Below are 13,911 nucleotides of genomic sequence, written 5' to 3' on the forward strand. Positions count from 1 at the left end.
AGTGGTGGACCCCAGAATAATAATAATAATAAAGAAGAAGATAACAAGAGTGTGGATGCTCGCATCCACACTACCTAGAGAAATGCATTTCCTGTCAAAAATGCGTGTGGATGCTATGTGCTGAAGGATCGCCCTGAAAATGCTGAACATTTTAACATCTGAAAGGCATACGTATCTACCTGAAAGTATGCTGAAGTACAATTTTCCTATTATTTTGAATAGGGGAAAAATGCGTTTGCATCGTGTTTTGTACTTTTTTACGAGCTTTCGAGTCTGCCTCGGGGGGACCCTTGTGTCACAGCCTCGACTTTTTGCTCTGCTTGCCAACAGGCTGCTTCCTTGTTGTGAGTTGCCTGGGGTTCCCACGGGGGTGCAAAGTGGGGGCAAGTCTGCAGAACTGGAGCAAAACGCTGGGAGAGGAGCTGGAGTGAGGCGCTGGGGGACAAGATGGATGAGCTGGCCACGCTGGCAGAGCTGCAGCGGGTGTACAGGAGGAGAGGTCCTGCACGCACTTCACCGGGACTCCAGAATCTGTGGTCCGTGGTGATAGTTCTCCACTGATTCCTGGGCCGGCTCTGCTGCGCACTGTGTATCAGTGGACACAGCACCTGCAGGCCCTAAATCTTATCTCGAGGACCTCGACCATGCCATGCCTCCCTCCCCCTCTCTGCCACCCTCATACAGAGAGAACAATAAAACTCTGGACCATACCATATGCTAATGCTAGGAATGCTTACACTTCCGCCCCTCCCTCTCTGACCACAGACTGCCTTGTCTGTGATTTGACTGAGAGCAATATCTGTTCCTGACTTTCTCTGAAATGCTTGTACTGTCTTGTTTTTTGGGTATTCTCGAATTGTTTTTTAAGATTCTTGATTTGTTTTTAAGAGATCCTTGTGGTGTTTGCTGTTTTGAAATGCTTGTATGGTCTTGTTTTTTGGGCATTCTGGATTTGTTTTTTAAGACGCGCCGCACGGAGCGGCCGCGAGTTCAAGTAGCTCTGTCCTCTTTTGTGTTTTTTTCTTTCTGTGCTTTCTGAATTTGTCTATCAAGATCGGTGTGTGGTATCTGTTCTTATGGTGTCTTGTTGCTTGCTCTCTGTTGTTTTTGTCCCGTACTGCTGCTGGAACACTGGAATTTCCCCACTGTGGGATCAATAAAGTTCTGCCCTACCCCCTACCCTACCCTACCCATAACATAGTATAGATCCTTCACAGCATCCACACAATAATAAAGAATAGGATAACATAGTATGGATGTCTTACAGCATCCACACAATAATAATAATAAAACAACAATATCAACCTAACTATAAGTTTTGTCAAAAAGTAAAGTTTGAAGTCTAATCTTAAAGGTAGAGAGGGTGTCTGCCTCCCAAACTAAGACTGTGAGCTGGTTCCACAGGAGAGGAGCTTGATAGCTCTACTTCTGTAAACTATGAAAAGTCCCACTAAGTGACAAAAACAAGGATGTGAGTGTAACATAGGGTCACACTCCTCAGGTGAACTAATAATCTGCACCCTCCATATTTTAGCTTTAAATATGAGAGATAAAGTATTAGAAGTCTGTATATCCTCAGAATTAAATGCATTACTGTAGATTCTGCTGAGAACAAAGATTTAGGGGCTTTGAGGATGAAGGTGGAATTCAAGATATAACTATATTTGTTGAAAGGCCATTATTCCCTTTGATGATAGAAAAGGCTAATTTTAGCTCTTTTACCTGTAAAAGGTATTATTTGCCATTATACAATGTTATGATTTGCTGTTCCCTTGTTAATGTGAGCCCTATAACCTCATGCAGATCAGATTAGTGGTATTTTCAGTATGTAGGTGCTAAAAGAAAATTATTATCAAGTGGATATTAATACTCACATATGTCTGAACACATTATTACTGGCTGCATAGCAGGGCTGATCTGGGATAACAATGCAGCACAGGTTTACCTCAGTCTCTGGTCTGTGAGTTCTCATCTAAACTGCATCACTTACTGTACAACCATTTGAGGTGCAGACATCTTGCAAGTACCCTGATTAACTGTGTTGTGGTCCTTGGAAAGCATAAATGTTTCTAAACAGAATAATCTCTCCTTACCTGTTATTATCTGATCACATTTTATTGAACCCGAATCAGTTCAGAATCCACTTACTGAATCTTTTTAAGTTGTTTGTTTGATATGAATTGAATGTCAAATTCTACAGTTTAAAGGATTTATTGATAATGAAAATTATGGTTAGTTTCAACCCTTTTTAAAACAATACTCTATCCTGAACAATAGGAAAAGGTTAACACAGGTACAGTAGGGTATACCAGAGTTCTGGCTGTGCAGCTGGACAAGTCACCACATACATGATAAAACCTGGATTATAATTCTGCATCCACAGAACTGGAGCTTCTTTGTTTCTTCTGCTTTGTTATATTTAAGTGAGACATTATGTAAGACAGACATAACATGTCCCCTCTTCATTTATGGCAAACAGCCTGTTCCTATCAGACAGTCATCATGACATCATTGTTATTAATGTCAGTCCTGTCTGTGTGTGTCACATGTTATCAGCGCTGATCAACGTGCAAAAGGAGTGTGTACCTCTAACAATAGCAGTGTTGTGAGATGTGTGTGCACACATGCAGCACATAATCCATTATTACAGAGATTATTAAATTATGCAGCCTTCAGTGCTGTTGTCATGGCCTCAAATGCTTTTGAAAATATGAGCTTCTATTTTTGTCTCAGGCCAAACATCCAAACTGAGGAGGGCTCACAAACATTTCATGACTTGTTAAAAAAGAGCAATGAAGACAAAGTGAAAGTGAGGGAAAAGACATTTTCACCCAAGAAGTTACACAGTTGATTGATTCACTGATGATGACCAGGTTGATGTTAACCAGGAGGATGCTGATGATGAGCAAGATGTTTTGTCTGTTGACTGCCTGCAGGAGAATGACTACCTACAGGAGTGCCTTGAAGTGGTGCAGCAGGAGTTCGTGATCTTCAACCGTGAGAAGTAAGAGAAAGCAGGAGCAGCAGACCATTTATTACATGGACTAAAAGCAGAATTTCCTGTTTAGTCAGTCAACAGTTGCAGAAACACAGCCAGAAAATTATCACCCATTTAGACCAAATGCAAAGGGCAATGTATTACAATAATTACACCCCATTTACCCTTTAACAAATAAAATGTGATTGCTGTTGGAACCTAACAAATCTTCTCAAATTTCCTTTGGGTGCATTAAAAACAGGATCATCATTATAGTCTTGGTTCAAGGGGAGCTCATTTGTTTCTTCTTTTCTTGGCCTTTTTTGGTTGTAAGGCAGCACAGTGACACTCTTGTCTTTCCTCTTAGAAGACAACTCATGTTGTATAGCTTAAAGTCCGGGTAAAGCAAAATCAGTGGTTTGTTTCTAAACACATTATACATGTCAGACAATAGTTGCAGAAGTCATATTTATTTCTACTTTACCTGGACTTTAAGGTACTTATAATACAATGCCACTGTACTGTTCAGGTGATCATACATGTCTTAAACAACCCCACACAGCAAACCCACACTTTATCTAAATTAGCTAACATTGTGTGAGGTGGTAAAATCAAAAATGAGTATACCCGTAGTGTTGCTAGTAATCTCACATTGCTAAGGAAGCAAAGGCAAGCAAACTGCAGCTTTACAGTGGCACTGCCAGTTAAATGCTAAATTAGTGTGTGGTGTGCATGTGGGACACAACTAACTATGCCAGTAAATCAAAGCTGAATTCATAAGGGGGTGTTTACTATGGACGGTTTGAGTAATAGTATTTCCCTTCACCATTGTTTTCTCTTCCAAATATGTCTGGCTATTCTGACTACAGCCTGTGTGATCGTCTGGCCATTAGACTTGGCTGACTTTATTGCAGTGTTCCCGGGTCTCAGCAATTGCTTTAGGGACTCCAGTATTATCATAACTCCTAGAAATTATCATCTGCAGTATGTGATGCGGCACAGCAAATATTACAGTAATGCACTATAATACAAAATGGTAGAATGCACAGTGTATCCGTTTAAAGTTACAGTACCTTGCGAAAGTATTCGGCCCCCTTGAACTTTGTGACCTTTTGCTACATTTCAGGCTTCAAACATAAAGATATAAAACTGTAATTTTTTGTGAAGAATCAACAACAAGTGGGACACAATCATGAAGTGGAACAAAATTTATTGGATATTTCAAACTTTTTTAACAAATAAAAAACTGAAAAATTGGGCGTGCAAAATTATTCAGCCCCCTTAAGTTAATACTTTGTAGCGCCACCTTTTGCTGCGATTACAGCTGTAAGTCACTTGGGGTATGTCTCTATCAGTTTTGCACATCAAGAGACTTAAATTTTGCCCATTCCTCCTTGCAAAACAGCTCGAGCTCAGTGAGGTTGGATAGAGAGCGTTTGTGAACAGCAGTTTTCAGTTCTTTCCACAGATTCTCGAGTGGATTCAGGTCTGGACTTTGACTTGGCCATTCTAACACCTGGATATGTTTAGTTTTGAACCATTCCATTGTAGATTTTGCTTTATGTTTTGGATCAGTGTCTTGGTGGAAGACAAATCTCCGTCCCAGTCTCAGATCTTTTGCAGACTCCATCAGGTTTCCTTCCAGAATGGTCCTGCATTTGGCTCCATCCATCTTCCCATCAATTTTAACCACCTTCCCTGTCCCTGCTGAAGAAAAGCAGGCCCAAACCATGATGATGCCACCACCATGTTTGACAGTGGGGATGGTGTGTTCAGGGTGATGAGCTGTGTTGCTTTTACGCCAAACATAACGTTTTGCATTGTTGCCAAAAAGTTCAATTTTGGTTTCATCTGACCAGAGCACCTTCTTCCACATGTTTGGTGTGTCTCCCAGGTGGCTTGTGGCAAACTTTAAACGACACTTTTTATGGATATCTTTAAGAAATGGCTTTCTTCTTGCCACTCTTCCATAAAGGCCAGATTTGTGCAGTATACGACTGATTGTTGTCCTATGGACAGAGTCTCCCACCTCAGCTGTAGATCTCTGCAGTTCATCCAGAGTGATCATGGGCCTCTTGGCTGCATCTCTGATCAGTCTTCTCCTTGTATGAGCTGAAAGTTTAGAGGGACGGCCAGGTCTTGGTAGATTTGCAGTGGTCTGATACTCCTTCCATTTCAATATTATCGCTTGCACAGTGCTCCTTGGGATGTTTAAAGCTTGGGAAATCTTTTTGTATCCAAATCCGGCTTTAAACTTCTCCACAACAGTATCTCGGACCTGCCTGGTGTGTTCCTTGTTCTTCATGATGCTCTCTGCGCTTTAAACGGACCTCTGAGACTATCACAGTGCAGGTGCATTTATACGGAGACTTGATTACACACAGGTGGATTCTATTTATCATCATTAGTCATTTAGGTCAACATTGGATCATTCAGAGATCCTCACTGAACTTCTGGAGAGAGTTTGCTGCACTGAAAGTAAAGGGGCTGAATAATTTTGCACGCCCAATTTTTCAGTTTTTTATTTGTTAAAAAAGTTTGAAATATCCAATAAATTTCATTCCACTTCATGATTGTGTCCCACTTGTTGTTGATTCTTCACAAAAAATTACAGTTTTATATCTTTATGTTTGAAGCCTGAAATGTGGCAAAAGGTCGCAAAGTTCAAGGGGGCCGAATACTTTCGCAAGGCACTGTACTGTATAGACAGGAATTAATTTTACTATGTCAGTAAAATATATAAAATATACACAGGACATCATAAATAAAGACTATAAGCACTATATATCATAAAATATGTGTTGTCTCTGCGGTGTACAAGGAGGAATATTGGTTCAGTGCTGTTCTGAATTACTGCCTCATTTATTATTAACCAGGTACTGCCACTGCATGGTTATGGAAGTCCTTCTGTGTAAGAAGTGTCTTATGTCCTATTTCTCTAATTAATGGTAATCTGTTTATAATGGAGGCAATAATATCTGGAATAATGCAGAGCAGACATAAGCACACTATAACAGACTCAAGGCCTCATTGCATTCAACTACTACAGTAGCTGTTTTGTGATTATGCTTGAATTTAGTTCTTCTCTGAGGCCCACATGTGCTCACAAAGATAGGGACATTAGCAAAACATAAAACTAAGATGATAGTTTAGCTGCCATAAGGTTAAAGTTTAAAATTAGAAATCATATTTACTGATTTACATTGATGTGTGTATGCACATATTCATGCACATGTAAAATTATGTGGCTTTTTACATCTGTTTCCTCATCCATCTCAGGTTGAAAAAGCGTCAGGAGGAGGGTCAGTCTGAGGTCGGGGGTGATGATGTCAGCAGAGATGGGGACAGGGAGGCCGGAGCTGGGACCACTGATGATGATGCACTGGAGCCAGATCCAGAGCCAGATCCAGAGCTTTGCTTAGACCCTGAGTCCTCGTCTAAACTGAGCATGTGCGGCTCGGTCTGCTCCTCCCCCGGCAGTTGCTAGCATTACCTTGCCTCACAGTGACAGTCGCAGGTTTCTCTGGCTGCTGCAGTGTTTGTGCCATGCCAATAAATACATTCTCGCCTCTGTCATTTGTTGTAGCCAAGAGCAGAAGAAGTGCACAGCAGGGTGACCTGACGCACAGCAGGACCCAGGACCCATCATTTCCCTCTCTTGTTTTTCTGTAGCATCCTTCCAGTAAAGCATGAGTGAAGCAGATTTCCAGAGAGTCCCTGCCTGTTGTATCCAATTGCCCTAGAGTTACTCCTAACTACTATGCAATGTTACAGTAATGCATGACAAATATGGTACCACTTACTACAAGGTGTGGTTCAGGAGCAGAAAACTCCTGAGCAATTGCAGCCTGCGACTGTTGTGGATTTGATGGTTTTGGTTGGAGATGACCTCCCCAAAATCTGATAGGGATGACTGAATTATTCAGCATACGCTCTCAATTCATGTTATTGTCACTGTGTTCAGTTCACTCTTCTCTCAGCCTCTTTCATGTAACATGTTCTCTAATTTAAATCAACTGTTGTTCATTCTATCTTTGAGCACCTTCATCCTGTTGCAACACCTTTCTGAGACCCAGCTACACTAAGTGTTTGTGGCTGCTTCCAGTCAGCCAAGACAGCGTGGCTGGTTTCATGTTGTAAACCTGTTTAAAGTGGTGCCTGTTGATGATGATCATTCATTCATCAATCATGATGTAGCTAAGGATTTATTATGCTGTAGGTCAGAATGCTAGTTTGATTTCCCTCTAAGCATTAGCCAGCTATTCTTTTCCAAGTCTTTTTGGGATGATGTGATTTATGGGAAATCAGTACAGCAATCAGAATGAAAAGTTTTTCTTGTCACTGTGTAATGGTTACCAAGATGTAGTAGATGGAGTATTTAAGCTCTGTGCCAGAGCTCTACTCTGATTCAGAGAGCATTCAGAAATTCTGCTCTGGGGAGCAGATAAATACTATACCAATCACCAACAATCACATCCTTTAAGAATCCATTAGAAAGCTCTGTTTGCTTGGAATTAAGTATTTTGTTTGTATAATATCTCTATAGAGTTGTTTTGGGCTATACTTAAATGTGTACTTAATTGTATAGATGGCCTAGTCTATTACTGTCAAAATGATAGTGGCACAGTTAAGGTGGCGCCATAAATCTCAGTCTTAACCTGGGAACATGTAGCAAAAGTCCATCTTAATACCCTAAAGCCTAATAAAATGAAAACCATGTAAATAGTATACAGTGTAGGTAATTAAACTCACCACAGTTTTATGTGGGACTGTGAACTGGACATGTAAACTAAAGGAAGAGCTGGGTGAAGTTTTGTATTGCTTCGCTCTGCTCTTCTTTCCAAGTGTGCAGTCACTACTCGTAGGCAAAATATGCCAAAGCTTTTCTACCATTTGCATAACCATTTCTAAGGACCTTTGTGTGTGTGAATGTATGTCTTTGTTTCCCAATATAGCATAAAGTCAGTGTTCCCCCTGGAAGTAAAGAAATGTATATCATTTACACAGTCATATTGTGATTATGTATAGATTATCTATTTCAAGTAAGAGGGTACCTTAAAGTAACTAACATTTTGGGAAATATGGCCACTCATTATCTTAACAAGAATTACATGAAAATATTGATACTGCTCCAATGTCTGGAGCTAATGGGCAACTAGCCTAGCTTAAAAGCTCACTAGTTGTATTTTGTGATTTTAAGTCAAGCTCAAACTGTTATCTAAAATGACAATTGATTTCAGGGGAATTCACATTTGTCTAACAACAGCCAGGTGCCATAAATTTCTGGAACTACATCACATAAGTTCTGGATGAATAGAAAATAACTTCTTTGAAGAGACAGTACCACCAGGTAATTTATTTGTGTACATATTTTAAAACGGAGATAGAATGTGTTGTGAGCTAGAAGTGTGATGGATGGAGACTGAACTTTACAAAAAGCAGGCTAGCTTCATCTTACATTAACAGTACAGTAACAATTTTTGGTAACTTGGCTACACGTCAACAAAACCTTATAGTGTTTAGAAAACTTTCAGTAGCCTACATAAATTATGTTATCACTTTTGTACTGTATGACCTCTTCAGTAATCAATTTGTAGTATAGTGTATGCATTTTACAGTTTTGCCAAAAACTCATACAGTAAATGGTGATTTATATTGGGCATTGTAGCACTACAGTAATAAATTCACTGTCAGTAAATACCACAGGGCGACTGTGCCAGACAACATGCTAGCAGATCGTGATTAGTGCTAGTTCAGCTGCATCTGTCAGCCATTTGATTCTCTTCTTGCAATTTATGCTAAGTTAGGCCAGTTGTGTAGCTGTGGCTGGGCCTGGGCCCACCCACTTGGAACCCAGACCCACCCAAACAGGTGCATTATAAGGTGAAGCATGAATTTGACAAGTTGTTTGGCCATTTTGCTTTGTTCATCTTGGTGCCTGTAATGCTGCAGCTTGTGATAAACTGCTGAAAAATAGGCAGGTATGGTCACCCGGGAGGAGCTCAGAGTAGAACCGCTGCTCCTCCACATCGAGAGGAGCCAGCTGAGGTGGCTCAGGCATCTGTTTCGGATGCCTCCTGGGCGCCTTCCTAGGGAGGTGTTCCGGGCATGTCCCACCGGGAGGAGGCCCCGGGGAAGACCCAGGACACGTTGGAGGGACTATGTCTCTCGGCTGGCCTGGGAATGCCTTGGCATTGCCCCGGAGGAGCTGGAGGAAGTGTCTGGAGAGAGGGAAGTCTGGGCATCTTTGCTTAGACTGCTGCCCCCGCAACCCGGTTCCAGATAAGCGGAGGAAAATGGATGGATGATGGATGGATGGTTGTAATTATGTGATTTTGGCTGGTATCAATGAGGTACTGGTCTTGGAAGAGGCCCGCCCAATTTTCTGTAGGCCCACCTACACTACGATCTCTGGCTCCACTAGTGAGCTAGGCTACTCACCTCCCAGCTCTAGCTTTCAGAGAATGTTCAACTACAAGAGTTATAACAATCTTCTCATCTCCCCCTCAGCAAGCAACACGGTGAACTATTTCTTTAAACACTATACATCATGATTAGATTAAGAAGGGATATAAAGTGGCATTTTCCAAGTTTGCCAAAGTATATGAGAACTGTAATAGTCTTAAACCCTGTGCTCTTTGCATGTACCTCTACAGTATAAGACTAATTTTTACTGAAGCCTGAACTTGAGTCTTACTGGCTGATTTATGCATGTACAAGCTTTTTGGTAATAGCATACCTCCCTGCTCACCTGATTACTTACTGAAAATCAGAGTATAACTGGCCTGTTCGAGACAGTCAAAAATCAGAGTATAACTGGCCTGTTCGACCATTACTGGACAGTGACTTGAAACTGTAGAAAATTGTATAATCCCAGTGTTATATGAACAGCATGATATTTATAGATGATATGCAGTACATTTTGGCATCCTGCAGGTTGTCTTGATGCTTTGTTCAAGTATACAGGCCTTTGCTGTATGAGTGGAATGAGGTCGGCAGCTGTGTGTGATGCTCTGTTGTGGGTTATATGTTGTGTTATTGTATACAACTAAGGAAGAGGAAATGGGTCAGACTGTCACTTCACCCCAACACAAAATTTTGTGCATTATTAAAACAGAATTTCTCCATTCATGGGAAAAAAGTGGAAAAAACTCATTAAATCCATCTAAAGAACATCAAAATCAACAGATTTAAAGCAAACGTGTCATTATGTGTAAATCATTTGTAAATGGATAACTAATTTTGGCATTTAATTTAAGTTTAGTTTTCCCTAAGCTGCACTACTACTCTACAGTTTTAGCATTTGTTCCTTGATATGAGCGATAATTCTTAACTAGACCGTGCTTGAAAACCCTCATGATATGCATCTTTATGTCTTAATGTTCTGGATGCTGTTAGGTGTTTAAAAAAAAAAGACATTGTGCTAGTGTTGAACCAGCAGTGGCATGTCTTCTATTCAACCATTTCCTGATTGATGCTTTTGAGGTCTACCATACTGCAGATGTCTAAACTCTCTGGATACAGTTTGAATTGCAGTGCCCTGTTGAGAAAACAGATCAAGACAATAAAGTTATTTATACCACTCTTGCTGTCCTCATGATCTGGTTTTGCATAATCTTGTACCATAGGACTTTTAAAGGGAATCTGTGAAAGCCTTGTTAGTGTACTGCTCTGTGTTTAAAATGTGCTGCTTTAACAGCTTTGATAAAGAAATAAAACTCCTTCCAGTTATTATTCTTCTATGTATTTGTCATTTACACTTGGATACACCAATAAAGGCACAATTTTGTCTGCAGATAGTAAATGATGATGAAGAGCAGGGGTGAGAATTAACTGAGAAGAGATGTCTAAGGTGAATTTAATCTCTTTGAAGAACATTGTAAACATGAGGTGTGCCGCTAATGGCTGTAAGTTAAGACTGGCAAGAGATGAGGCTGTCACAGGATTAGCAGCAGTGAATAATGCAGACAAGCTTGGCTTGTTGCAAAAACAGTTTTCTCTGCTAAGATAAACACTTCATTTTGATATATAGATACAGTATATGTATCCACACATTTTCTAAAACATGTTGTCATATATTTAATCCTTCAAAGATCAAGAGTCTTCTTGAATGGGTGTCTGATTGGTTTAGGACTAGCTCCTCTGCCCTGGGCCTTCCAGGATGTCCACAGATATACTTCCTGTATTGTCCAACAGGGGGTGCCACTCTGGCGCTTCAATTGCATCCAGCAGAGCAGCAAGCTCGGCCTCCAACTTCTCAACTGTGTCTTCCACTTTCTGCTGGAGACATGAGACAGGTTGGTATGGTTGACATATGAATGCAACATTAATAAATTGTAGTATGAATAATAGAATAATCACTCATTCATATGAATAATAGAGTTGGCCAAAACAGCTTTAAGGTCAGTGTAAATCAGGTGTTGTCAAATGAGATGAATGTAGAGACTTGGAGTAACTCATCAGCACTTTGGAAAAGACTGATGAGACTTGGGGTGGTCCTGAGCCATGGCTTTGTTGACACCTTATCCTTGAAAGGAAATACTTAGGATTGATTTTTGGCAGGCTCAGAAGACACAGAGAAAGCTGATATTTAATAACGAAGTTGACAACATGGGGGGGAAACAGCCCAGTTCCTGGTAGTTTTAGCCACTGAGGCCTGAATTTGAGGTTGGGTTGTAAACAGCACCTTCTCTACTACATCCATGCGGTTGTGAAGGTTTGCGTATTCCTGACAGGCACTGGAACGCACCGCTCGGGGCCACAGGTCAGGCTCAGGTCCTGAGAACAAGATAGATGCTTAGTGTTGTGGATGTAAATGATATAGATGTATATGATGATGTGATATACAGTACAATGACAATATGATATAAGCGTATAACATAAAACAATTTTCTAAAACCCTAAAAGCTACCAATGCTTCAACAATATAGTGATGAGTTCAAACATCTATCACAGTGTGGGAGAATAAAAAAACTATTAAACCAAAAACAAACTCCACAGATTAAATAAACATCTTGCTAACTAAAGGAGCAATAAAATGATATAAACCCAGATTTTTTATGTAAAAAGAACAGTTCAGCATTTTAGGATATACACTTATTAACTTTCTTGTTGAGAGTTAGATGAGAAGATCAGTATCACTCCCATATCTGTATGAAAATGTGCAGCTACCACCAGCAGCCAGTTAGCTTAGCTTAGCACAAGGACTGAAAATAGGGGGAAACAGCTAGTGTAGCCTGGTTCTGTACAAAGGGGAACAAAGTCCACCTTTCAGCACATTTAGAGCTCATAAACTCACATGTACAGTATATAGCACCAGGTGCTGTAAAGCTGGCTTTTGGACAGTGCCACTCTAATCTGCTGCTGGCTGTAGCTTCCTATTTGTGATACCGTGGTAGCAACCTTACTGCCTGCATATTAAAAAAATTCCCAAAATGTAAAACTATTCCTTTAATTGGGGCCTTTGGTGCTATAAGAAAACAGTGAAAAATATTAAATTCAATATGTAATGTAGTCTTACAATCTAACAAGAGGAAATGTACTTCTTGATTTTGTTTTCAACTCTATTGATTATTTTATTGTCGTTTTCATTAGCTAAACTCCATCCTTCTCACAGCAGCAGGAGAGACACCTGCCTTTCTCATGTGGAGTCTGAAATGACTATAAACTGTACAAAATCTGCACACTATGGAAAACCATCATGCTCTTAGTGTGAATTCACTCCACGGGGTGGGGAAGGCCACATGCATTGTTCCAGCCATTCTCCCATTGCAGTTATATTTCAGATTATCCATTTCTCTTTGAAGCCCACATGGCTGAGATGAAGCCTGCATTCTCTGCTTCTATTCTCCAACATCTTCTTAGTGGCTGCAGGCCAAGTGCAGTATGTGTTATGTGCCATTTGCACCTGTCAGTGAGCGAACAAGAAAGAGGCGGACCCAGGTAGCCGACTTCGATGCAAGCAGTGATTTATTATGTACAGTGATGATAAGAATAAAAATGCACAGAGGGAAATAGTGCGTAGTCCTGTCGATGAGTAGTAGCCGGGTGTTTGACCTACAGCAGGAGGCAAGGAGATGGAGAGCTGGGCCGAGCTGCGTAGGCTGGGTCACTCCTGGGCTGGTCGGTGGTGATTGTGGCTACTGAAGGTAGAGACAGAGAGATGAAGGCAATAGTAGAACAGATAGGCGACTGAGCATTGACCTTCAGGTCAGACTGTCACTTCACCCCCCCCCCAAGGATGGATACCAGACAGCCAAGACACCAACCAAGGAAGGGAGGTGGGGTCCACCGGAAGGAGGGACTCACCGGGGCCCCCTAGGCTTGCCCGGGTGCGGTAGAAGGTGTTGAGAAGGGCAGGATCCAGAATAAACGATCGGGGAATCCAGGACCGTTCCTCCGGACCGTAACCTTCCCAGTCCACCAGATAATGGAAACCCCGGCCCCTGGGGCGGACATCCAGGATCTGCCATACTGTGTACACTGGGACAACCTCCACCTCAAGGGCCGATGGAGGCGCAGCCGGTGGTGGACAGAGGGGACTGGAGGACACAGGCTTGATCTGGGAGACATGAAACACAGGGTGAATACAGAGAGAATCAGGCAATGAGAGTTTAACAGCAGTGGGATGGATGACTTCCTGGATGGTAAAAGGCCCCAGGAACCGGGGAGACAATTTGGGGCATGCCCCTTTGATGGGAATGTGGGTGGCCGAGAGCCAAACCTGTTAGGTAGGAACGGCCCTACGGCGGCGATCGGCCAGGCGTTTGTTTTGGTCGGCTGTGCGCAAGAGGGCGGCCCTGGTCTCGTCCCAGATTTGGTGGCAGCGAGTGATATGGGCGTGGACTGAGGGAACGGCGATGTCGGTTTCCGCGGCAGACAGAAGAGGTGGTTGGTAGCCAAGGGAGGCCTGAAAGGGGGAGATACCCGTGGCG

The 13,911-nt window shown here is 41.7% G+C and overlaps 1 protein-coding gene across 1 annotated transcript in view; it reads left to right on the forward strand.

Moving 5' to 3' along the window:
- Window positions 1-6,464, forward strand: part of stk32c (serine/threonine kinase 32C) — a 205,064-nt gene extending 198,600 nt beyond the window's left edge. Inside the window, exons 11-12 of the mRNA XM_020622672.1 lie at window positions 2,937-3,004; window positions 6,257-6,464. Coding sequence (XP_020478328.1) covers window positions 2,937-3,004; window positions 6,257-6,464 — 276 coding nt within the window. The remainder of the gene's footprint in view (window positions 1-2,936; window positions 3,005-6,256) is intronic.
- The last annotated feature ends 7,447 nt before the right edge of the window (window positions 6,465-13,911 follow it).

This window comes from Monopterus albus, unplaced genomic scaffold (genome assembly GCF_001952655.1).
Source record: "Monopterus albus unplaced genomic scaffold, M_albus_1.0 scaffold286.1, whole genome shotgun sequence".
Taxonomy (NCBI): Eukaryota; Metazoa; Chordata; class Actinopteri; order Synbranchiformes; family Synbranchidae; genus Monopterus; species Monopterus albus.